This window comes from Octopus sinensis, linkage group LG27 (genome assembly GCF_006345805.1).
Source record: "Octopus sinensis linkage group LG27, ASM634580v1, whole genome shotgun sequence".
Taxonomy (NCBI): Eukaryota; Metazoa; Mollusca; class Cephalopoda; order Octopoda; family Octopodidae; genus Octopus; species Octopus sinensis.
Genome location: NC_043023.1, coordinates 7981474 through 8008142, shown reverse-complemented (window position 1 = coordinate 8008142; position 26669 = coordinate 7981474). Strand labels below are relative to the sequence as shown.

The following is a 26669-nucleotide window of genomic DNA, read 5'->3' as shown; positions in this document are numbered from 1 at the left end:
CAGACTCTTCGGTTTGCCCTAACCTGGACGGTATGTTGTACCAGAAGACTACCTCCATTGTCTTCTGGCAATTTTGGCAGCACTCTCCGCCCTGATCTCTCTCCATATAGCCATCTGCTCTGGACCACAGTCGACCATTGAGGGGTATACATTTTCCCAATAGTTCATGATGTCAATGGCTACCCTATTCCAGTCTCCTTCCACCCGAACATGGAAGATGCCAGCGCCGTCCATGTCGGTGACACATAAAAGCATCAACAAATCGGGGCTTTTTGCCAGCCTCATGCAGCCCCTGTACCGGTAGCACTAAAAACCACCCACTTCACTCACGGAGTGGTTGGCATTAGGAAGGGCATCCAGCTGTAGAAACACTGCCAGATCAGACTGGAGCCTGGTGCAGCCTCCTAGCTTCCCATAGCCCAGTCGAACCATCCAACACATGCTAGCATGGAAAACGGACAGTAAACGATGATGATGATTTCTTTCATACTAATATCTAAGCTGTATTGATTATGGATGGTTTGATATTAATTTTAGTCCCCAATATTTAAAATTCCATACTCCCTTATTTGGTTAGTTTTCTCCTGTTAAATACAACCAACCCCACCTGATTGTTTACTTTGTATATGGGAATTCAAAATTAGCTCCTTTATACTAATCTATAGAGAGAATGTAACCCTTTCTCTTTCTCTTTTACTTGCTTCAGTCGTTTGACTGCGGCCATGCTGGAGCACCGTCTTTTAGTCAAGCAAATCGACCCCAGGACTTATTCTTTGTAAGTCTAGTACTTATCCGATCAGTCTCTTTTGCCGAACCGCTAAGTAACGTGGACGTAAACACTTCAGCATCGGTTGTCAAGCAATGTTGGGGAGACAAACACACATATATATATATATACGACAGGCTTCTTTCAGTTTCCGTCTACAAAATCCACTCATGAGGCTTTGACGGCCCGAGGCTATAGTAGAAGACACTTGCCCAAGGAGCCACGCAGTGGGACTGAAACCGGAACTGTGTGGTTGGTAAGCAAGCTACTTACCACACAGCCACTCCTATATATATATATACGACAGGCTTCTTTCAGTTTCTGTCTACCAAATCCACTCACAAGGCTTTGGTCGGCCTGAAGCTATAGCAGAAGACACTTGTCGAAGGTGCCACGCAGTGGGACTGAAACCGGAACTGTGTGGTTGGTAAGCAAGCTACTTACCACACAGCCACTCCTGCGCCTTATTGACTTTTTTTATATTTATCAATCCCCAACTGAGACCCTTCAGTTTTCTTTTAAATAGACATGATTCTAAGAACAGTTACACATCATTAAATAATGGGGACATAAACACACCAGCATCAGTTGTCAAACAATGTTAGGGGAACAAACACAAACACACACATATACCAGACTGAACCATGTGGTTAGTTAACAAGTTTCTCACCACACAGCCACTCCTGCGCCTAAATTATTAATTAATTAATTTATTTATTTATTTAATATACATCTAAATAAAGTCTTATACTCATTAAGTAATTTTTATTAAAAACCTTAATGCTAAGTACAAGCTATAAATATTGGAATTAAAAATAGGAAAAGCTATTCTGGGTCTTCTCATTTCAGCCATATATAGAAGCTGCCTCCTGTATATACATTCATATATATGTATGTATGTATACACACAGAGAAAGAGAGAGAGAGATGCACATAGCTCAGTGGTTAGAATGCTGGGTTCACAATCATTAAGTAGTGAGTTCAATTCCTGGACCAGGCTGTGTGTTGTGTTCTTGAGCAAGACACTTTATTTCATGGTGGTCCAGTTCACTCACCTCTAGAAATGAGCTGCAACATCACTGGTGCCAAGCTGCATTGGCTTTTGGCCTTCACTTGGATGACATTGGTGGCCTGTAGAGGGGAGACTGATTACAAATACCTTGGGTCATACAGTCATTACACATAGCTCTTTATATATATACTAGCAGTATATATTGGAATTTTTGAAAAGTAAAAATTTTGCATTATGTAGCTTGTTATCCTCTTTAAGTGAACATTTTTCTTGTTGAAATACACCGAAAAATGACGACACAGCAGTCAAAAAATCGTAATAAATAGGGATTTTCATAGAGAAAAAGCACCTTTGTGATGTAAATAATTTTTGGTGTTAACATGGTCCGATTTGAATTTTTTCTTCTACGGAAGGGAGAGTAAGCCTTCTTCTATCATACTCTTAATTTTGGTCAACTTGCGCTGCAGGATCTCAGAGGAGATAGTGTGAGTTGAAGGCTACCAAACCTGCCATACACAGACAACTTCAGCTTTATATATATATATAATTCTCATTTTTTTTGTTTGTTTTTGCATCTCTCTTCCCTTGCCTATTTACTCTAAGGCTACGAAGTTGATCTGCTTGGTGGGAGGCAATTTAGTCTACTCTACTGCAGATCACACAACTTCGCCACCACAAACATAAATATCTTCATTGTTTAATTCCTGAGCAAGTGTCAAGTTATCTATTTAATAGTTTCTTCCATTTTCCGAAGTCGCTGGTCAAATAACTTTTCACCCATCACACGAATTTCTGCCAGATCAGATTTGAGTCTGGTTTGCCAGACCTCAGTCAAATCGTCCAACCCATGCTAGCATGGAAAGCGGACGTTAATTGATGATGATGATTTGGTAGATTAACTGTAATTCAAAATTTTCCATGACTACATTTCTGATGAGATAGATTACGATCACAATACTTTTTAGATGGTATAGAATACGATTACATACGAATTTGTTGTCACAATTCTTTTCGGAGAAGTTTGTGTCCAGAAGAATTTCGGGTAAATTTTATTATTTTCACCCAAAAGATTTTCATAAAGACAAACAAAATAACTCAGATTTTTTGCATGGATTCAAGTACCCTGACCTCACAATATGCTGCAAACTCCTTATTTTTGCTTGGAAAAAGTGTGGCGGACCCCCTTCCCCTCGGTATCATTGGAAATATATATATTTTTTCATAGGATGATGATGATGATGATATATGTATGTACACACACACACGTACATGTGTGTGTGCGCATACGCACACAGCATAAACTCTATTAGGAGAAAACATCCAAAGAAACCCAAACAAATCAGACTGGAACCAAGTGCAGCATCATGGTTTGCCAGCTAATGTCACACTGTGCCACCCATGCCAGTAAAGGAAAAAAATTTCACTAAAGGATGATGATGATAACAGCAACAATGATGAAAACACATAGACAAAACCAACTTCAGTGTAACCTTTTATTCATTATTCCCATTTCTTTATTCTCTCAAAACAAATTGCTCAAAAATCCAGAGCAATCATCTTCAGAAATCAAAGGCATTGTTGATATGCTTCCATATATATTCATGACATTCATGAATTTGATGTTGACATTATTGAAATTGAAGTTGATAACATCATATTTGAAGAGATAAAGATAGCCCTGTCTTTCAGCAGAAAAAAAATAGCCATAATTGTTGTAATAAAGATTAATACTGAATGGTTGCACTTTTGTGTGAATACTCACGTGTACATAAATGGCGTTTTTGAGAAAATGATTTGCGATAGATATCAGTGATATTGTTTTTCCCCAGTATGAATATGCTTATAATTAGTCAAGTCACCATTCTATGAGAATGATTTACCACAGATATCACAATGATATGGTTTCTATCCTGCACGGGTGTTTAGTTAGGACACCACTTTCAGAGAATGATTTACCACAAATATCACAATGATATGGTTTCTATCCTGCACTGGTGTTTAGTTAGGACACCACTTTCAGAGAATGATTTACCACAGATATCACAATGTTATGGTTTCTATCCTACACTGGTGTTTAGTTAGGACACGACTTTCAGAGAATGATTTACCACAAATATCACAATGATATGGTTTCTATCCTGCACTGGTGTTTAGTTAGGACACCACTTTCAGAGAATGATTTACCACAAATATCACAATGATATGGTTTCTATCCTGCACTGGTGTTTAGTTAGGACACCACTTTCAGAGAATGATTTACCACAGATATCACAATGTTATGGTTTCTATCCTGCACTGGTGTTTAGTAAGGACACGACTTTCAGAGAATGATTTACCACAGATATCACAATGATATGGTTTCTATCCTGCACTGGTGTTTAGTTAGGACACCACTTTCAGAGAATGATTTACCAGAGATATCACAATGATATGGTTTCTATCCTGCACTGGTGTTTAGTTAGGACACCACTTTCAGAGAATGATTTACCACAGATGTCACGATGATATGGTTTCTATCCTGCACTGGTGTTTAGTTAGGACACCACTTTCAGAGAATGATTTACCACAGATGTCACAATGATATGGTTTTTCCCCATTATGAATGCGTTTATGTCTACACAATTGACTACTGCGAGAGAATGATTTAGCACAGATATCACAATGATATGGCTTTTCCCCAGTATGAATGCGTTTATGATCAGAAAAGTGGCCACTACGAGAGAATGATTTACCACAGATATCACAATGATATGGCTTCTCTCCTGTATGAATACGTTTGTGAATAATTAAATAGCTATTTTCAGCAAATGATTTACCACAGATATCACACTGATATGGCTTTTCCCCAGTATGAATACGTTTATGATCAGACAAGCGGCCACTACGAGAGAATGACTTACCACAGATATCACAATGATATGGTTTCTCTCCAGTGTGAACGTGCTGGTGTTTAATTAAGCCATTACTTCGAGAGAATGATTTACCACAGATATCACAATGATATGGTTTTTCTCCTGTATGAATACGTTTATGTTGAGTTAAAGTGCTCTTTAGAGAAAATGATTCACCACAGATATTACAATGATATGGCTTCTTCCCTGTATGAATGCGCTTGTGTGTATTCAAGTGACCACTTTCAATGAATGATATACCACAGATGTTACAATGAAATGGCTTCTCTCCTGTATGAATGCGTTTGTGTCTAGTTAAACTGCCATTTTCAGAGAATGATTTACCACAGATATTACAATGAAATGGCTTCTCTCCTGTATGAACACGCTTGTGCTTATTCAAGTTACCACTTTCAATGAATGATTTGCCACAGATCTTACAATGAAATGGCTTCTCTCCTGTATGAATCGGTTTGTGTTTAGTTAAACTGCCATTTTTAGAGAATGATTCACCACAGATATTACAATGATATGGTTTCTCTCCTGTATGAATACGTTTGTGTCTATTCAAGTTACGACATACAATGAATGTTTTACCACAGATACCAAAATGAAATGGCTTTTCTCCTGTATGAATACGTTTATGTCGAGTTAAAGCGCCATTTAGAGAAAATGATTCACCACAGATATTACAATGATATGGCTTCTCTCCTGTATGAATACACTTGTGAATAGTCAAGTGATTTCTTCGATATAATGATTCACCACAGACATCACAGAAATATAGTTTCTCTCTTGTATCAGGGTTTTTAGGTTCAGTTAAATTATTCATTATGACAGCATAATTTGTCATATATATCACAATAATATTGTTTTCTTCTTTTCTATGAATATGTTTGTGTCCATTTGCATTACGTTTTCAAAGAATAATTTAATGTCAATCTTTCTTTCTTCTGTGATCTTACTTAATACCTAAATCAACAGGTGAAAACTGTCAACTCGTTTGTAAAGTTATCCAAATATGTAAAGCAATCACCTCCTCTACATTGCAGACAAGATTATATTTATATAGAAACGTTGATATATAGATGAATGCTCCTTATAAATATATCATCTTCCTTTAGTTGATAGAAATATCAAAGGCATATCTGAATGAAGTAATTTCTTTCATGTCAACATGATGTGATATTCTGAAATAGAAAAAGAAGCAGTAAGATAAAGAGGATAGTTAAGTGACATAGTAATTCAACATTGTAAATATTACAACATGAACACTGTCAGCCATTTAATGTTAATGTTTTCAGGGGTCAGAGTTCATTGAGGCATTGAAACATTGGTATACCCACACAAGTTTACTACACACTTCACCTTTACCTTTCAGAAAAATGTTTGATTTAAGACTTCATGTTGCCCAACCGGAATTCCCTTTTCTGGACCAGCTCGCTAGCTAGCCAGCAGTGAAGGTCCCTGTCTTCATGTTGTCTACGATGAGCCCATGGGCAGTGCCCTACACATCATTAGGAACTTTTTGCTTTGACCGGCAGATTTTTTTAATAATTCTATGTAACTAAAAAATTTTAAACTTCGTATACTGGTAGAATGTGTTTATAAAACATCTTTTTCTCTTGGTTTTATCGAGAAAATTCTGTACTTTGTAACATATTTGTTGTTTAATTTCTTGCATTTCGGCAATTTCAACTAATCAAAGACGTCTATTGAGGTGAAAACGATTTCTGCTGTAACATATACTGGCGGCGTCATATGAAAATGTCCCTGTTTTTTATGAGAAAAAAATACCCCGTGGCCATAAACTGAGGGGTCACTCGTAAACAGAGCTGGATAACAAAACCGTTCCCTATTTAGTGTCCACCCATAATTATGATCCTAGTATCGAACTATTGCATTTCAATATGTTTTAGGGTTGGGGGAAGGGTATCTTTTTTTCTTCAGAAATGTAAATAAACACAATCTGTTTCTTAAACGAATATATAATATGTAACAGGGATATTTTCATATAATGCCGCCAGAAAATGTTACGGCAGAAATCGTTTTCACATCAATAGACGTCATTAATTGGTTGAAATTGCCGAAATGCAAGAAATTAAACAAATATGTTACAAAACGCAGAATTTTCTCAAGAAAGCTAAGAGAAAACCATTTTTTTAAAACACATTCTACCAGTATACGAAGTTTAAAATGTTTTAGTTACATAGAAATTATTTTTAAAATCTGCCGGTCAAAGTGAAAAGATCGCATCATTACTCTCAAAGTTCATATCACATCAAGGTCCCCTTTCATCATTTCCAGGTAGAAAAAATAAGAAGCAATCAAGTACTAGGGTCCATGTAATTCACTTATGCCTTCCCGCCAATTTTCAGGTCAAAAGCACAAAAGGTTATTGTTTTAATTATCAAAAGATTACTATTATCATCATCATCATTATTATTTTCTTCACACGGAATGGAATGAAATACAAAGCCAACCTCGGCGGAAAGTCCTGAGTTCAAATACGGATGAGATCGACTTTGTCTTGCATCTCTTTCGGGAAAAAACCGGGACCCATGCAATCGACTTATCGCTCGTATTAAAGATTGCTGACCCTGGGCCACTTTTGAAATCATCATCATCATTACTATTATTAATATAACATTAGAGTAAATCTTTATCAACTTACCGTTTTATCAATTCCTCATAAACAACAGGATAACATATATTAATGTGGAATTCTTCAATCGGACTCCTCACATTTTACTAATTAATTACGCTGTTTTATTCTCGTTTTACCAATTAATTTCAGTTCTATCACATGTATCAGTCGGTCATAGTATTTTATAAGCATCATATCAACATTTCAATTTGGAAGTTATTAATTAAGACGAAGAAATATATTTTCCTAATTATTGTCAGGTTCCCGCGTCGAAAAATAATTACTGTAACATCGAGTGGTTCACTGTGTTGTAGAAGTTACTTCCCTTCGTATGATTGTATTTCTTTAATTTTCCTAGAGATGGCTCTGCTGACGTGTTGGTTCCGCTCCAGTGATTTTCTTTGTCCCATTCTGTCAATAAATTACCATCGAGTTTTTCCAAATTTACACCAGATTATTTTAATAAAGTCTACTCCTTTTCAGCACATAAATTGGATCTCTTCCTTTTGAACGGCAGACAATTTCTAGTTAACTAAACACTTTAAAACTTCGTATATTGGTAGAATGTGTCACAATAAAACATTATTTTCTCTTGGCTTTCTTGAGAAAATTGTAATTTGTTTGTTTAACGTAGTTTAATTTTTCGAATTTTAATCAATCGATTGCTTCTATTTAGCTAAAATCATTTGCTGCGTCTAAAACTGAGACATCCTGTCACTGATCCTAACCCTAACACTAAATGGATCTTTTCCTTTTGATCTGCACTTTTCAACACAATTTCTAGTTAATTAAATACTTTTAAACTTCGTATACTGGTAGAATGCGTCAAAATAGAACGCCTTTTTCTCTTGACTTTCTCGACAAAATTGTAATTTGTTTGTTTAACGTAGTTTAATTTTTCGAATTTTAACCAATCCTATGCTCTCTTTTGAGCTAAAATCATTTGCTGCATCTAAAACTTAGACAACATCCTGTAACTCACCCTAAACCTCCCCCCTAACCCTAAATTTTTTTTTTCTTCATTGTTACGAGTGTAAAAAAAACTAAAGCAATGGAATTAAATTAATTTAACAAGTAAGAGAAAAAATTTAGGGTTAGGGATAGGGGGGAGGTTTAAGGTTAGTGACAGGATGTTGTCTCACTTTTAGTCACAGCAAATGATTTTAGTTGATTGGAGGTAATCAATTGGTTAAAATTGCTGAAATGCCGTTCAAAAGGAAAATATTCCACATACGTCACAGAAACCGGTTCCATGAGCCTGGCTAGACTTGAAAAGGGCGACAATAGCTCAAGTGAGAAGCAGAGCAAAAGAGATGGGGAATCTTTTCCTTTTGAACGCCAGATGTCAACACAATTTCTAGTTAACTAAACACTTTTAAACTTCGTATACTGGTCGAATGTGTTTATAAAACAACATTTTCTCTTGGTTTTATTGAGAAAATTCTATAGTTTGTAAGATATTTCGTCTGAAATTTCGAGCAATTCGGCAATTTTAACCAATCGATTACCTCCTTTGAGCTAAAATCATTTGCTGCGTCTAAAACTGAGATAACATCCTGTCACTAACCCTCAACCTAACCTTAACCCTAATTTTTTTTTTATTAATTGTTACGCATCTAAAAAAAAACTAAAGCAATGGATGTTTTTTTTTACATGCGTAACAATTAAATTAATTTAACAATTAAAAACAATAAAAATTGAGGGTTAGGATTAGTGACAGGATGTTGTCTCAGTTTTAGACGCAGCAAATGATTTTAGCTCAATTAGAGGCGATTCAGTGGTTAAAATTCGAAAAATTAAACTACGTTAAACAAACAAATTACAGTTTTCTCAAGAAAGCCAAGAGAAAAAAATGTTTTATTTTGACACATTCTACCAGTATATGAAGTTTTAAAGTGTTTAGTTAACTAGAAATTGTCTGCCGTTCAAAAGGAAAAGATCCGAGGAGGGACAGTGAGGTCATGAGAGAGAGAGAGTGGGAAGTGAAAGGAAGGTGGTGTTTGGTTTGTGTTTTTAAATTGCCTGCACCAGGCTCCAGTCTGATCTGGCAGAGTTTCTACAGCTGGATGCCCTTCCACATATATATATATATATATTTTTTACCTACAAAACTCAAATGACTGACCACTAACTTTTAGTGGTCAGTCCTTTAAATTTTGTATGTAAAAAATATTTTAATCTTTGGATTTTTTAATATGAATTGGTTTTAATTGATTAATATCAATTTCTACCCTTATTAAATTTTATAAATATATATATATGCTGTGTGGCAGGTAAAAAGCACCATTTGAGCATGATCGTTACCAGCACTGTCTTACTGGCACATATGCCGATGGCACGTGAAAAAGTATTCGAGAGAGGTCATTGCCAGTGCTGCTGGACTGTTTCCTGTGCAGGTGGCACGTAAAAATCACCATTTGAGCGTGGCCGTTGCCAGTACAGCCTGACAAGTCCTCATGCCAGTGACATGTATAAGGACCCACTACACTCTTGGAGTGGTTGGCATTAGGAAGGGCATCAAGCTGTCCAAACTCTGCCAGATCAGAAAGGAGCCTGGTGCAGCCATTTCATTCACCAGTCCTCAGTCAAATCGTCCAACTCGTCCAACCCATGCTAGCTTGGAAGGCGGATGTTAAATGATGATGATGATGATGATATAAAGCACACAGCATAAAATGTAAACTGGTTAATATTAGGAGAATACATCCAAAGCAACCAAAACAAATCAGACTGGAACCTAGTGCAGCATTAGGGCTTGCCAGCTCATGTCAAACTGTCCCCCCATCACAGCATATAAAGAAAAGCTATCGCTGAAGGATGATGATGATGAAAATGACGACAATGATGAAAGTTAATAGACAAAACCAATTTCAGTTTAATTCAGTTTTTATTCATTATTCCCATTTCTTTATTCTATCATAACAAATTCGACAAAACTCCAGCATGACCATCTTCAGAAATCAAAGTCTTTGCTGAATTTGATGTTGACATTGATGAAATTGAAGTTTATACCATGAAATTTGAAGAGATAAAAAAAATCCCTGTCTCTTTGCAGAAAAACTAGAAGTAATTTTAGGTATGTTGTAACAAATTTTAAAACTTATATAGTCACACTTGAGTGTGTATACACAAACGTGTACTGAAGTGAGATTGTTTTGAGAATGATGTACCACAGATATCACACTGATATGGCTTCTCCCCTGAATAAATACGCTGGTGTCTTGTGAAGACACCTCAAAGGCTTTGTTGTGTTGATATATTTCCATATATACATGGCATTCAGGTTCATATTCATGAGTTTGAAGTTGATAACATCAAATTTGAAGAGATAAAAAAAAACGCCTTTTAGCAGAGAAAAATAGAAGTTATTGTTGTCGTGTTGTAATTAATTTCAATACTGGTACAGCTACAGTTGTGTGTGAATACTCACATGTGTACTGAAGTAGCCATTTTGAAAGAATTATTCATCACAGATATCACAGTGATGTGAATTTTTCCCCCCAGTACAAATATGTTTATGATTAGTCAAGTGAGTATTATAAGAGAATGATTAACCACAGATATCTCAAGGATATAATTCCTCTCCTCTATGAACGCGCTTGTGTTTAGTCAAGTGGCTACTACAAGAGAATGTTTTAGCACAGATGTCACAATATGGCTTCTCGCTTGTATGAGTATATTTGTGACTAGTTAAAGTGCTATTTTCAGAAAATGATTTACCACAGATATCACAATGATGAGGTTTCTCTCCTGTATGAATACGTTTATGTTTAGACAGGTGGCTATTTTGAGAAAATGATTCACCACAGATATCACAATGATATGGTTTCTCTCCTGTATGAACACGCTTGTGCTTATTCAAGTTACCACTTTCAATGAATGATTTGCCACAGATCTTACAATGATATGGCTTCTCTCCTGTATGAATGCGTTTGTGTTTAGTTAAAGTGCCATTTTCAGAGAATGCTTTACCACAGATATCACAATGATATGGTTTTTCCCCTGTATGAATGCATTTATGATCAGACAAGTGGCTACTACAAGAGAATGATTTACCACAGATATCACAATGATATGGTTTCTCTCCAGTGTGAACGCGCCTGTGTTTAGTTAAGCCATTACTTTGAGAGAATGTTTTACCACAGATACCACAATGAAATGGCTTTTCTCCTGTATGAACACGATTATGTCGAGTTAAAGTGCTATTTAGAGAAAATGATTCACCACAGATATTACAATGATATGGCATTTCTCCTGTATTAATACACTTGTGAATAGTCAAGTGATTTCTTCGAGAGAATGATTTTTCACAGACATCACAGAAATATGGTTTCTCTCTTGTATCAGGGTTTTTAGGTTCAGTTAAATTATTCATTATGACAGGATAATTTGTCATATATATCACAATAATATTGTTTTTTTCTTTTCTATGAATATGTTTGTGTCCATTTGCATTACTTTTTTTAGAGAATAATTTAATGTAAATCTTTCTTTCTTCTGTGATCTTACTTAATACCTAAATCAACAGGTGAAAACTGTCAACTCATTTGTAAAGTTATCCAAACTTGTAAAGCAATCACCTCCTCTACATTCCAGACAAGAAAAATATTCTGCTGTTGTTTGTCATAGATTATATTTATATAGAAACGTTGATGTATAGATGAATGCTCCTTATAAATATATCATCTTCCTTTAGTTGATAGAAATATCAAAGGCACATCTGAATGAAGTAATTTCTTTCATGTCAACATGATGTGATATTCTGAAATATAAAAAGAAACAGTAAGATAAAGAGGATAGTTAAGTGACATAGTAATTCAACATTGTAAATATTACAACATGAACACTGTCGGCCATTTAATGTCAATGTTTACAGGGGTCAGAGTTCATTGAGGTGTTGAAACATTGGTATACCCACACAAGTTTACTACACACTTCACCTTTACCTTTCAGAAAAATGTTTGATTTAAGACTTCATGTTGCCAACTGGAATTCCCTTTTCTGGACCAGCTTGCTAGCTATCCAGCAGTGAAGGTCCCTGTCTTCATGTTGTCTACGATGAGCCCATGGTCAGTGCCCTGCACATCATTAGGATCTTTTCGCTTGGACCGGCAGATTTTTTTAATAATTTCTATGTAACTAAAAAATTTTAAACTTCGTATACTGGTAGAATGTGTTTATAAAACATCTTTTTCTCTTGGTTTTATCGAGAAAATTCTGTACTTTGTAACATATTTGTTGTTTAATTTCTTGCATTTCGGCAATTTCAACTAATCAAAGACGTCTATTGAGGTGAAAACGATTTCTGCTGTAACATATACTGGCGGCGTCATATGAAAATGTCCCTGTTTTTTATGAGAAAAAAGATACCCCGTGGTCATAAACTGAGGGGTCACTCGTAAACAGAGCTGGATAACAAAACCGTTCCCTATTTAGTGTCCACCCATAATTATGATCCTAGTATCGATCTATTGCATTTCAATCTGTTTTAGGGTTGGGGGAAGGGTATCTTTTTTTCTTCAGAAATATAAATAAACCCAATCTGTTTCTTAAACGAATATATAATATGTAACAGGGATATTTTCATATAATGCCGCCAGAAAATGTTACGGCAGAAATCGTTTTCACATCAATAGACGTCATTAATTGGTTGAAATTGCCGAAATGCAAGAAATTAAACAAATATGTTACAAAATGCAGAATTTTCTCAAGAAAGCTAAGAGAAAACCATTTTTTTAAAGCACATTCTACCAGTATACGAAGTTTAAAATGTTTTAGTTACATAGAAATTATTTTTAAAATCTGCCGGTCAAAGTGAAAAGATCGCATCATTACTCTCAAAGTTCAAATCACATCAAGGTCCCCTTTCATCATTTCCAGGTAGAAAAAATAAGAAGCAATCAAGTACTAGGGTCCATGTAATTCACTTATGCCTTACCGCCAATTTTCAGGTCAAAAGCACAAAAGGTTATTGTTTTAATTATCAAAAGATTACTATTATCATTATTATTTTCTTCACACGGAATGGAATGAAATACAAAGCCAACCTCGGCGGAAAGTCCTGAGTTCCAATACGGATGAGATCGACTTTGTCTTTCATCTCTTTCGGGAAAAAACCGGGACCCATGCAATCGACTTATCGCTCATATTAAAGATTGCTGACCCTGGGCCAGTTTTGAAATCATCATCATCATTACTATTATTAATATAACATTAGAGTAAATCTTTATCAACTTACCGTTTTATCAATGCCTCATAAACAACAGGATAACATATATTAATGTGGAATTCTTCAATCGGACTCCTCACATTTTACTAATTAATTACGCTGTTTTATTCTCACTTTACTAATTAATTTCAGCTCTATCACATGTATCAGTCGGTCATAGTATTTTATAAGCATCAAATCAACATTTCAGTTTCAAAGTTATTAATTAAGACGAAGAAATATATTTTCCTAATTATTGTCAGGTTCCCGCTTCGAAAAATAATTACTGTAACATTGAGTGGTTCACTATCTTGTAGAAGTTACTTCCCTTCGTATGATTGTATTTCTTTAATTTTCCTAGAGATGGCTCTGCTAACTTGTTGGTTCCGCTCCAGTGATTTTCTTTGTCCCATTCACCAGATTATTTTGATAATGTCTACTCCTTTTTCCGCTCCAGTGATTTTCTTTCTCTCATTCTGTCAATAAATTACCATCGAGTTTTTCCAAATTTAAACCAGATTATTTTAATAATGTCTACTCCTTTTTCAGCACATAAATTGGATCTTTTCCTTTTGAACGGCAGACAATTTCTAGTTAACTAAACACTTTTAAACTTCGTATACTGGTAGAATGTGTCAAAATAAAACAACTTTTTCTCTTGCCTTTCTTGAGAAAATTGTAATTTGTAAGTTTAACATAGTTTAATTTTTCGAATTTTAATCAATCGATTGCTTCTAAAACTGAGACATCCTGTCACTGATCCTAACCCTAACCCTAAATGGATCTTTACCCTTTGAACGGCAGTTTTCAACACAATTTCTAGTTAATTAAACAGTTTTAAACTTCGTGTACTGGTAGAATGTGTCAAAATAAAAATGGGATTTATTTCTAGCGGTGTCGTTTGAAATAGTCACCCATTATTATGGCCCTAGTATCGATCTATTGCATTTCAATCTATCTTAGGGTCAGGTTTACTTAGGGTTAGGGGTGGGGGTAAAGGTATCTTTTTTTCTTCGCAAATGTAAATAAACCCAATCTGTTTCTTAAACGAGGACATATTCATACAGCACGGTATGTTTTGACTCCAAATGGACGTATTTGATTGGTTAAAATTGCCGAAATGCTCGATTTTAAAGTGGAAATATGTTACAACATATAGAATTGTCTCAATAAAGCCAAGAAAAAATGATGTTTTATAAAGACATTCTACCAGTATACGAACTTTAAAAGTGTTTAGTTAACTAGGAATTGTGCTGAAAACTGCCGTTCAAAAGGAAAAGATCCCATCTGTTTGTTTTTGTACACCACGTGTCTTTGTCTTTTGTTTTTTTCGTAAACTCTACCCCTATATATATGTCTGTCTTGTCTCCCTCTCTGCAAATAGCTGTGCATGTTTCTGTTACTTCTCTACACTTGAGAGCAGAGGTAGAAATAAAAAGTGTTAAGCAGAGGAGGTATGGAGGCGCAATGGCCCAGTGGTTAGGGCAGCAGACTCACGGTTTCGATTCCCAGACTGGGCGTTGTGTGTGTTTATTGATCAAAAACACCTAGTAGCTCCAGGAAGTTCTGGCATGGGTGGTGACGACCCCTGTTGTACTCTTTCGACACAACTTTCTCTCACTCCCTTTTCCTGTTTCTTGAGTAATGCTGCGATGGACTGGCGTCCCGTCCAGTTGGGGGGCACACATAGGGATCTTTTCCTTTTGAACGGCAGACAATTTCTAGTTAATTAAATACTTTTAAACTTCGTATACTGGTAGAATGTGTCAAGATAAAAATTTTTTTTCTCTTGGCTTTCTTGAGAATATTCTATAGTTTGTAAGATATTTGTTGGTTTTTTTCTTCAATTTCTACCAATCAATGACGTCTATTAAGGTAAAAACATTCTGTGCCGTATGAATATGTCCCTCGTTTAAGAAACAGATTGAGTTTATTTACATTTCTGAAGAAAAAAAGATACCCTTCTCCTCACCCTAATCCTAAAACAGATTGAAATACAATAGATCGATACTAGGGTCATAATTATGGGTGACAATTTCATATGACACTGCTATAAACAACTGCCGGTCAAACCGAAAAGATCCGTAATGTTAACTTGGGAATCCAAAATTTCAGGCTTATAGGTACAGATTCGCCCTGGAAAGTTCTTAATTTACCCACAGATTGAGCCTGATTCCAAAATGGTATGATATGTTGGGCTACGGCCTCTAAGAGTAAAGTTGAAAAAGTGGGACACATTCGCATTTATAGTATTAGATATGCATACATACACACACATAAATTTACATGTGTGTGTATATATATATATGTCATCATCATCATCATTTAACGTCCGTTTTCCATGCTAGCATATGTTGGACGGTTCGACCAGGATCTGGGAAGCCAGAAGGCTGCACCAGGCTCCAGTCTGATCTGGCAGAGTTTCTACAGCAGTGTGCTCTTCCTAACGCCAATGCCCTTCCATATATATATATATATATGCTGTGTGGCAGGTAAAAAGCACCATTTTATCATTACCAGCATTGCCTTACTGGCACGTGAAAAAGTATTCGAGTGAGGTCATTGCCAGTGCTGGTACCACATAAAAAACACCATTTCAGCATGGCCGTTGCCAGTACTGCCTGACAGGTCTTCATGCCAGTGACATATATAAGGACCCACTACACTCTTGGAGTGGTTGGCATTAGGAAGGGCATCAAGCTGTCGAAACTCTGCCATATCAGAAAGGAGCCTGGTGCATCCATTTCGTTCACCAGTCCTCAGTCAAATCGGTCTCTTTTGCCAGTTGTCAAACAATGTTAGGTGAACAAACACAAACACGCATATATATATATATACACATATACGACAGGCTTCTTTCAGTTTCCGTCTACCAAATCCACTCACAAGGCTTTGGTCGGTCCGAGGCTATAGCAGAAGACACTTTCCCAAGGTGCCACGCAGTGGGCCTGAACCCGGAACCATGTGGTTAGTTAACAAGCTACTTACCACACAGCCACTCCTGCGCCAAAATTATTAATTAATTTATTTATTTATTTAATATACATCTAAATAAAGTCTTATACTCATTAAGTAATTTATATTAATAACCTTAATGTTAAGTACAAGCTATAAATATTGGAATCAAAAATAGGAAAATCTATTCTGGGTCTTCTCATTTCAGCCATATATAGAAGCTGGCTTTGTCAACTGCCTCCTGTATATGCATTCATATATATGTATGTATGTATACACACAGAGAAAGAGAGAGAGAGATGCACATAGCTCAGTGGTTAGAATGCTGGGTTCACAATCATGTAGTGATTTTGATTCCTGGACCAGGCTGTGTGTTGTGTTCTTGAGCAAGACACTTTATTTCATGGTGGTCCAGTTCACTCACCTTTAGAAATGAGCTGCAACATCACTGGTGCCAAGCTGCATTAGCTTTTGGCCTTCACTTGGATGACATTGGTGGCCTGTAGAGGGGAGACTGATTACAAATACCTTGGGTCATACATATCATCATCTGGAAAAGACTTTCTATCTAGAAAGGGTATGGCCTGGTCAGCCTGTAATGACATGCATAAGATCTGGTCATCAAATCTAAGTAGAGACTTCAAACTTAAAATCTTCAAAGCCACAGTCGAACCAATTCTACTATATGGCTCAGAAACCTGGATGTTATCAAAGAAGCTTGAGAGGCGGTTGGATGGAACCTACACTCGCCTCCTCATGAGAGCTCAAAATCTCTCGTGGAGGCGTCATCCAACCAAAATGCAAATATATAGGAAACTACCACCTGTGTCATCTCTTGTGAAAGGTAGGAGTCCAGTTTGCTGGACATTGTTGTAGAGCTGAAAACGAGGCAGTTTCTACTCTTCTCCTCTGGAAGCCATCTACTCACAATATCAGAGGGCGCACACTCTCCTACCCTGATGTAATCTCCAGGGATACAGGCATCCAGCAACAGGACCTCCGTAATGCCATGATGGACCGTGAAGTCTGGCGTAGCATGGTAAATTCCATTGTCTCGACCACGGTCGAACAATGATGATGATGATGAGAGGGGAGACTGGTATGCATGGGCAACAGCTGGTCTTCCGTGAAAAGAACCTTGCCTGGAGTTGTGCCTTTGAGGTCAACTCCCTAGATGCAATGCCAGGGTCATTAATGAATGGAGTCTTTACACATTGCCCTTTATATATATACTAGCAGTATAGCCCAGCGTTGCTCGGGCTTGTTTTCTTTTCGACCCTTTAGAATTGGAATTTTTGAAAAGTAAAATTTTGCATTATGTAGCTTGTTATCCTCTTTAATTGAACATTTTTCTTGTTGAAATAGACCAAAAAATGACGTCACAGCAGTCAAAAAATCGTAAAAAATAGGGATTTTCATAGAAAAAGCACCTTTGTGATGTAAATAATTTTTGGTGTTAACATGGTCCGATTTGAATTATTTCTTCTACGGAAGGAAGAGCAAGCCTTCTTCTATCATACTCTCAATTTTGGTCAACTTGTGCCAAAGGGTCTCGAAGGAGATAATGTTAGTTGAAAGCTACTAAACCTGCCATACACAGACAACTTCAGCTTTATATATATATATAATTCTCATTTTTTTTTTGTTTTTGCATCTCTCTTCCCTTACCTATTCACTCTAAGGCCACGAAGTTGGTCTGCTTGGTGGGAGGCGATTTAGTCTACTCTACTGCAGATCACACAACTTCGCCACCACAAACATAAATATCTTTATTGTTTAATTCCTGATCAAATGTCAAGTTATCTATTTAATAGTTTCTCCCATTTTCCGAAGTTGCTGGTCAAATAACTTTTCACCCATCACACGAATTTCAGTACCAGAGGAACTGTTTTTACTGCCCAGCCACGATGTGTTAAACAATTTTCTTTGTCTTCTTATCATTTGTACATATATACATATGTATATTTGACTGAGGTCTGGCGAACCAGACTCCAATCTGATCTGGCAGAGTTTCTACAGCTGGTTGGCGTTAGGAAGGGCATCCAGCTGTAAAAACTCTGCCATATCAGATTGGAGTCTGGTTTGCCAGACCTCAGTCAAATCGTCCAACCCATGCTAGCATGAAAAGCAGACGTTAAATGATGATGATGATTTGGTAGATTCATCATCATCATCGTTTAGAGTCCACTTTCCATGCTAGCATGGGTTGGACGGATCAACTGGGGTCTGGGAAGCCAGAAGGCTGCACCAGGCCCAGTCTGATCTGGCAATGTTTCTATGGCTGAATGCCCTTCCTAATGCCAACTACTCTGTGAGTGCAGTGGGTGCTTTTTACGTGGCAGATGAGGCTGGCAAACGGCCACGATCGGATGGTGCTTTTTACGTGCCACCGACACGAGGCCAGTCGGGGCGGTGCTCGCAACTGCCACGTTCGGATGGTTGTCTTACGTGCCACCGGCACTGGTATCACAGCTGCAATTTCCATTGATGTTGATCGATTTCGATTCTCACTTGCCTCAACAGGTCTTCACAAGTAGAGTTTTGTGTCCCCTGAAGAAAAGGTATGTATAAGTGGACTGGCTCATCCCGGGTTATGGTCTCACTTTTCCTGCCAGGTCTTCTCACGCACAGCACACTTCCAAAGGTCTCGGTCTCTAGTCATTTCCTCAGTGAGACCTAAAGTTCGAAGGTCGTGCTTCACCACCTCGTCCCAGGTTTTCCTGGGTCTGCCTCTTACACAGGTTCCCTCAACCGCTAGGGTATGGCACTTTTTCACAAAACTATCTTCATCCATTCTCGTCACATGACCATACCTGCACAGACATCTCTCTTGCACACCACATCTGATGCTTCTTAGGTCCAGCTTTTCTCTTAAGGTGCTTACACTCTGTCGAGTATGAACACTGACATTACACATCCATCGGAGCATACTGGCTTCATTTCATGCAAGCTTACACATATCCTCAGCAGTCACGGCCCATGTTTCACTGCCATGTAGCATGGCTGTTCATACACACCTACGATGATAATACTTTTTAGATGGTTTAGATTACGATTACATACGAATTTGTTGTCACAATTTTTTTCAGAGAAGTTTTTGTCCAGAAGAATTTCGGGTAAATATTGATATTTTCACCCACAAGATTTTCATAAGGACAAACAAAAAAACTCAAGTACCCTGACCTCGCAATGTGCAGCAAACTCCTTATTTTTGCTTGGTAAAAGTGTGGCGGAACCCCTTCCCCTCGGTATCATTGTAAATATATTTTTTTTTTCATTGGATGATGATGATGATGATATATTTACATATATATATATATATATACACATACACACATGTATATGTGTGTGTGTGTGCATACGCACACATATATTTGAAGCACAAAGCATAAACTCTATTAGGAGAATACACCCAAAGAAACCCAAACAAATCAGACTGGAACCTAGTGCAGCATCATGGTTTGCCAGCTCATGTCACACTGTGCCACCCATGCCAGTAAAAAAAAAAAATTTCACTAAAGGATGATGATGATAACAGCGACAATGATGAAAACACATAGACAAAACCAACTTCAGTGTAACCTTTTATTCATTATTCCCATTTCTTTATTCTCTCAAAGCAAATTGCTCAAAAATCCAGAGCAATCATCTTCAGAAATCAAAGGCATTGTTGATATACTTCCATATATATACATAACATTCATGAATTTGATGCTGACATTATTGAAATTGAAGTCGATAACATCATATTTGAAGAGATAAAAATAGCCCAGTCTTTCAGCAGAAAAAAATAGCCATAATTGTTGTAATAAAGATTAATACTGAATGGTTGCACTTTTGTGTCAAGACTCACATGTGTACATAAATGGCGTTTTTGAGAGAATGATTGACCATAGATATCACAGTGATATGGTTTTTCCCCAGTATGAATATGCTTATAAATAGTCAAGTCACTATTGTATGAGAATGATTTACCACAGATATCACAATGATATGGTTTATATCCTGCACTGGTGTTTAGTTAGGACACCACTTTCAGAGAATGATTTACCACAGACATCACACTGATATGGCTTTTCCCCTGTATGAATGCGTTTATGATCAGACAAGTGGTCACTACGAGAGAATGATTTACCACAGATATCACAATGATATGGTTTCTCTCCTGTATGAACACGCTTGTGCTTATTCAATTGACCACTTTCAATGAATGATTTGCCACAGATCTTACAATGAAATGGCTTCTCTCCTGTATGAATGCGTTTGTGATTAACCAATTGACTATTACGAGAGAATGATTTACCACAGATATCACAATGATATGGTTTTTCCCCTGTATGAATGCGTTTATGATCAGATAAGTGGCCACTACAAGAGAATGATTTACCACAGATATCACAATGATATGGTTTCTCTCCTGTATTAACACGCTTGTGCTTATTCAAGTCACCACTTTCAATGAATGATTTGCCACAGATCTTACAATGATATGGTTTCTCTCCTGTATGAACACGCTTGTGCTTATTCAATTGACCACTTTCAATGAATGATTTGCCACAGATATCACAATGATATGGCTTCTCTCCTGTATGAATGCGTATGTGTTTAGTTAAACTGCCATTTTCAGAGAATGATTCACCACAGATATCACAATGATGAGGTTTCTCTCCTGTATGAATGCGTTTATGTCTAGTCAAGTGACTATTACAAGAAAATGATTTACCACAGATATCACAATGATATGGTTTCTCTCCTGTGTGAACGCGCTGGTGTTTAGTCAAGTGATAACTTTGAGAGAATGTTTTACCACAGATATCACAATGATATGGCTTTTCTCCGGTATGAATACGTTTGTGTTTAGTTAAAGTGTCATTTAGAGAAAATGATTCACCACAGATATTACAATGAAATGGCTTCTCTCCTGTATGAATACGCTTGTGAATAGTCAAGTGAGTTCTTTGAAAGAATGATTTTCCACAGATATCACAATGATATGGCTTTTCTCCTGTATGAATACGTTTATGTTGAGTTAAATTGCCATTTTCAGAGAATGATTTACCACAGATATCACAATGATATGGTTTCTCTCCTGTATGAATACGCTTGTGAATAGTCAAGTAAGTTCTTTGAGAGAATGATTTTCCACAGACATCACAGAAATATGGTTTCTCTCTTGTATCAGGGTTTTTAGGTTCAGTTAAATTATTCATTATGGCAGGATAATTTGTCATATATATCACAATAATATTGTTTTTTTCTTTTCTATGAATATGTTTGTGTCCATTTGCATTACTTTTTTTAGAGAATAATTCAATGTTAATCTTTCTTTCATCTCTGATCTTACTTAATACCTAAATCAACAGGTGAAAACTGTCAACTCGTTTGTAAAGTTATCCAAATATGTAAAGCAATCACCTCCTCTACATTCCAGACAAGAAAAATATTCTGCTGTTGTTTGTCATAGATTATATTTATATAGAAACGTTGATGTATAGATGAATGCTCCTTATAAATATATCATCTTCCTTTAGTTGATAAAAATATCAAAGGCACATCTGAACGAAGTAATTTCTTTCATGTCAACATGATGTGATATTCTGAAATATAAAAAGAAGCAGTAAGATAAAGAGGATAGTTAAGTGACATAGTAATTCAACATTGTAAATATTACAACATGAACACTGTCAGCCATTTAATGTCAATGTTTACAGGGGTCAGAGTTCATTGAGGCATTGAAACAATGGTATACCCACACAAGTTTATTAGAATGTGTATATAAAACATCTTTTTCTCTTGGCTTTCTTGAGAAAATTCTGTTGTTTGTAACATATTTGTTGTTTAATTTCTTGCATTTCGGCAATTTCAACAAATCAAAGACGTCTATTGAGGTGAAAAGGATTTCTGCCGTAACATATACTGGCGGCGTCATATTAAAATGTCCCTGTTTTTTATGAGAAAAAAGATACCCTGTGGCCATAAACTGAGGGGTCACTCGTAAACAGAGCTGGATAACAAAACCGTTCCCTATTTAGTGTCCACCCATAAATATGATCCTAGTATTGATCTATTGCATTTCAATCTGTTTTAGGGTTGGGGGAAGGGTATCTTTTTTTCTTCAGAAATGTAAATAAACCCAATCTGTTTCTTAAACGAATATATAATATGTAACAGGGACATTTTCATATAACGCCGCCAGAAATCGTTTTCACCTCAATAGACGTCATTAATTGGTTGAAATTGCCGAAATGCAAGAAATTAAACAAATATGTTACAAACTACAGAATTTTCTCAAGAAAGCTAAGAGAACAAAATGTTCTTTTAAGCACATTCTACCTGTATACGAAGTTTAAAATGTTTTAGTTACATAGAAATTATTTTTAAAATCTGCCGGTCAAAGTGAAAAGATCGCATCATTACTCTCAAAGTTCAAATCACATCAAGTTCCCCTTTCATCATTTCCAGGTAGAAAAAATAAGAAGCAATCAAGTACTAGGGTCCATGTAATAAAGTAATTTCTTTATTACCGCCAATTTTCAGGTCAAAAGCACAAAAGGTTATTGTTTTAATTATCAAAAGATTACTATTATCATCATCATCATTATTATTTTCTTCACACGGAATGGAATGAAATACAAAGTCAACCTCGGCGGAAAGTCCTGAGTTCAAATACGGATGAGATCGACTTTGTCTTTCATCTCTTTCGGGAAAAAACCGGGACCCATGCAATCGACTTATCGCTCGTATTAAAGATTGCTGACCCTGGGCCACTTTTGAAATCATCATCATCATTACTATTATTAATATAACATTAGAGTAAATCTTTACCAACTTACCGTTTTATCAATGCCTCATAAACAACAGGATAACATATATTAATGTGGAATTCTTCAATCGGACTCCTCACATTTTACTAATTAATTACGCTGTTTTATTCTCACTTTACCAATTAATTTCAGTTCTATCACATGTATCAGTCGGTCATAGTATTTTATAAGCATCAAATCAACATTTCAATTTGGAAGTTATTAATTAAGACGAAGAAATATATTTTCCTAATTATTGTCAGGTTCCCGCGTCGAAAAATAATTACTGTAACATCGAGAGGTTCACTGTGTTGTAGAAGTTACTTCCCTTCGTATGATTGCATTTCTCTAATTCTCCAATAGATGGCTCTGCTGACTTGTTGGTTCCGCCCCAGTGATTTTCTTTGTCCCATTCTGTCAATAAATTACCTTCGAGTTTTTCCAAATTTACACCAGATTATTTTAATAAAGTCTACTCCTTTTCCAGCACGTAAATTGGATCTTTTCCTTTTGAACGGCAGACAATTTACAGTTAACTAAACACTTTAAAACTTCGTATATTGGTAGAATGTGTCACAATAAAACATTATTTTCTCTTGGCTTTCTTGAGAAAATTGTAATTTGTTTGTTTAACGTAGTTTAATTTTTCGAATTTTAATCAATCGATTGCTTCTATTTAGCTAAAATCATTTGCTGCGTCTAAAACTGAGACATCCTGTCACTGATCCTAACCCTAACACTAAATGGATCTTTTCCTTTTGATCTTTCAACACAATTTCTAGTTAATTAAACACTTTAAAACTTCGTATACTGGTAGAATGCGTCAAAATAGAACGCCTTTTTCTCTTGACTTTCTCAACAAAATTGTAATTTGTTTGTTTAACGTAGTTTAATTTTTCGAATTTTAACCAATCCTATGCTCCCTTTTGAGCTAAAATCATTTGCTGTATCTAAAACTGAGACAACATCCTGTAACTCACCCTAAACCTCCCCCCTAACCCCCAATTTTTTTTTTTCTTAATTGTTAAATTAATTTAATTGTTACGAGTGTAAAAAAAACTAAAGCAATGGAATTAAATTAATTTAACAAGTAAGAGAAAAAATTTAGGGTTAGGGATAGGGGGGAGGTTTAAGGTTAGTAATTTCTTTATTACGATTATACAATCGTTACATAGAAGTACAAAAACATGACATACATGCAAAACAAATAATTAAGAGGTTCGATTTAAAAATTTTCCATAACATTTGGATTAAAAAATTCGTCTATAAATTGTCCTTTACGTGACCAATAGAATCTTATAACATTTCATAACCTTTCGATCTTACCGAAGTTTTAAACCCCAGCAATTTATAAGGCCCCGCAGCTTTTGTTTCCTCTCCTCCCTCCATAGTTAAGTTGGGTTTCTGACACCCACCTTTTTTTCCACTTCCTTCCATCTTTTCTCATACACACCCCGTGGTAAGATCCTCTTTTCCAGCCCCATTTTGCTCTTCAGATGATATCTGAAGTAAGTGAGCAAGCCGGCGCCCCGAGACAAAGGATCCTATCGCGACTCCTTCCATTCTTGTTCTCCACATGCATTCTTTTACTACTGCAACCGTGCAGTGAAAACATGCCTCACCTTCCTTCGAGAGTCCAGTTTTAGTCGCAGCAAATGATTTTAGTTGATTGGAGGTAATCGATTGGTTAAAATTGCTGAAATGCCGTTCAAAAGGAAAAGATTCCACATACGTCACAGAAACCGGGAAACCGGTTCCATGAGCCTGGCTAGGCTTGAAAAGGGCGACAATAGCTCAAGTGAGAAGCAGAGCAAAAGAGGAGGGGAATCTTTTCCTTTTGAATGTCAGATGTCAACACAATTTCTAGTTAACTAAACACTTTTAAACTTCGTATACTGGTAGAATGTGTTTATAAAACATCATTTTCTCTTGGTTTTATTGAGAAAATTCTATAGTTTGTAAGATATTTTGTCTGAAATTTCGAGCAATTCGGCAATTTTAACCAATCGATTACCTCCTTTGAGCTAAAATCATTTGCTGCGTCTAAAACTGAGATAACATCCTGTCACTAACCCTCAACCTAACCTTAACCCTAATTTTTTTTTTTCTTAATTGTTACGCGTGTAAAAAAAAACTAAGGCAATGGACGTTTTTTTTTACACGCATAACAATTAAATTAATTTAACAATTAAAAACAATAAAAATTTAGGGTTAGGATTAGTGACAGGATGTTGTCTCAGTTTTAGACGCAGCAAATAATTTGAGCTCAATTAGAGGCGATTCAGTGGTTAAAATTTGAAAAATTAAACTACGTTAAACAAACAAATTACAGTTTTCTCAAGAAAGCCAAGAGAAAAAGATGTTTTATAAACACATTCTACCAGTATACGAAGTTTTAAAGTGTTTAGTGAACTAGAAATTGTCTGCCGTTCAAAAGGAAAAGATCCGAGGAGGGACAGTGAGGTCATGAGAGAGAGAGAGATTGGGAAGTGAAAAGGAGGTGGTGTTTGTTTTGTGTTTTTAAATTGCCTGCACCAGGCTCCAGTCTGATCTGGCAGAGTTTCTACAGCTGGATGCCTTTCCACATATATATATATATATACATTTTTTTTTTTACATACAAAACTCAAATGACTGACCACTAACTTTTAGTGGTCAGTCCTTTAAATTTTGAATGTAAAAAATATTTTAATCTTTGGATTTTTTTAATATGCTAGGCCACTGGTTTTAATTGATTAATATCAATTTCTACCCTTATTCAATTTTATAAATATATATGCTGTGTGGCAGGTAAAAAGCACTATTTGAGCATGATCGTTACCAGCACTGCCTTACTGGCACTTGTGCCAATGGCACGTGAAAATTATTCGAGCGAGGTCATTGCCAGTGCTGCTGGACTGTTTCCTGTGCAGGTGGCACGTAAAAAACACCATTTGAGCGTGGCCGTTGCCAGTACTGCCTGACTGTTCCTCATGCCGGTGACACATAAAAGCACCCACTACACTCTCGGGGTGGTTGGCGTTAGGAAAAGCATCCAGCTGTCGAAACTCTGCCAGATCAGAAAGGAGCCTGGTGCAGCCATTTCGTTCACCAGTCCTAAGTCAAATCGTCCAACCCATGCTAGCTTGGAAGGCGGATGTTAAGTGATGATGATGATGATATAAAGCACACAGCATAAAATGTAAACTGGTTAATATTAGGAGAATACATCCAAAGCAACCAAAACAAATCAGAGTGGAACCTGGTGCAGCATTATGGCTTGCCAGCTCATGTCAAACTGTCCCACCCATGACAGCATATAAAGAAAAGCTATCGCTGAAGGATGATGATGATGAAAATGACGACAATGATGAAAGTTAATAGCCAAAACCCATTTCAGTTTAATTC

At 36.4% G+C, this 26669-nt stretch overlaps 1 protein-coding gene across 1 annotated transcript; it reads right to left on the bottom strand.

Moving 5' to 3' along the window:
* Window positions 1-19884: 19884 nt before the first annotated feature.
* On the bottom strand, window positions 19885-21458 carry LOC115225088 (zinc finger protein 135-like; the record flags this gene model as incomplete). Its single annotated transcript, XM_029796014.2, has 1 exon — window positions 19885-21458. A coding segment is annotated over one exon (981 nt), but the record flags the coding sequence as incomplete, so codon positions are not given.
* Between the last annotated feature and the right edge of the window lie 5211 nt (window positions 21459-26669).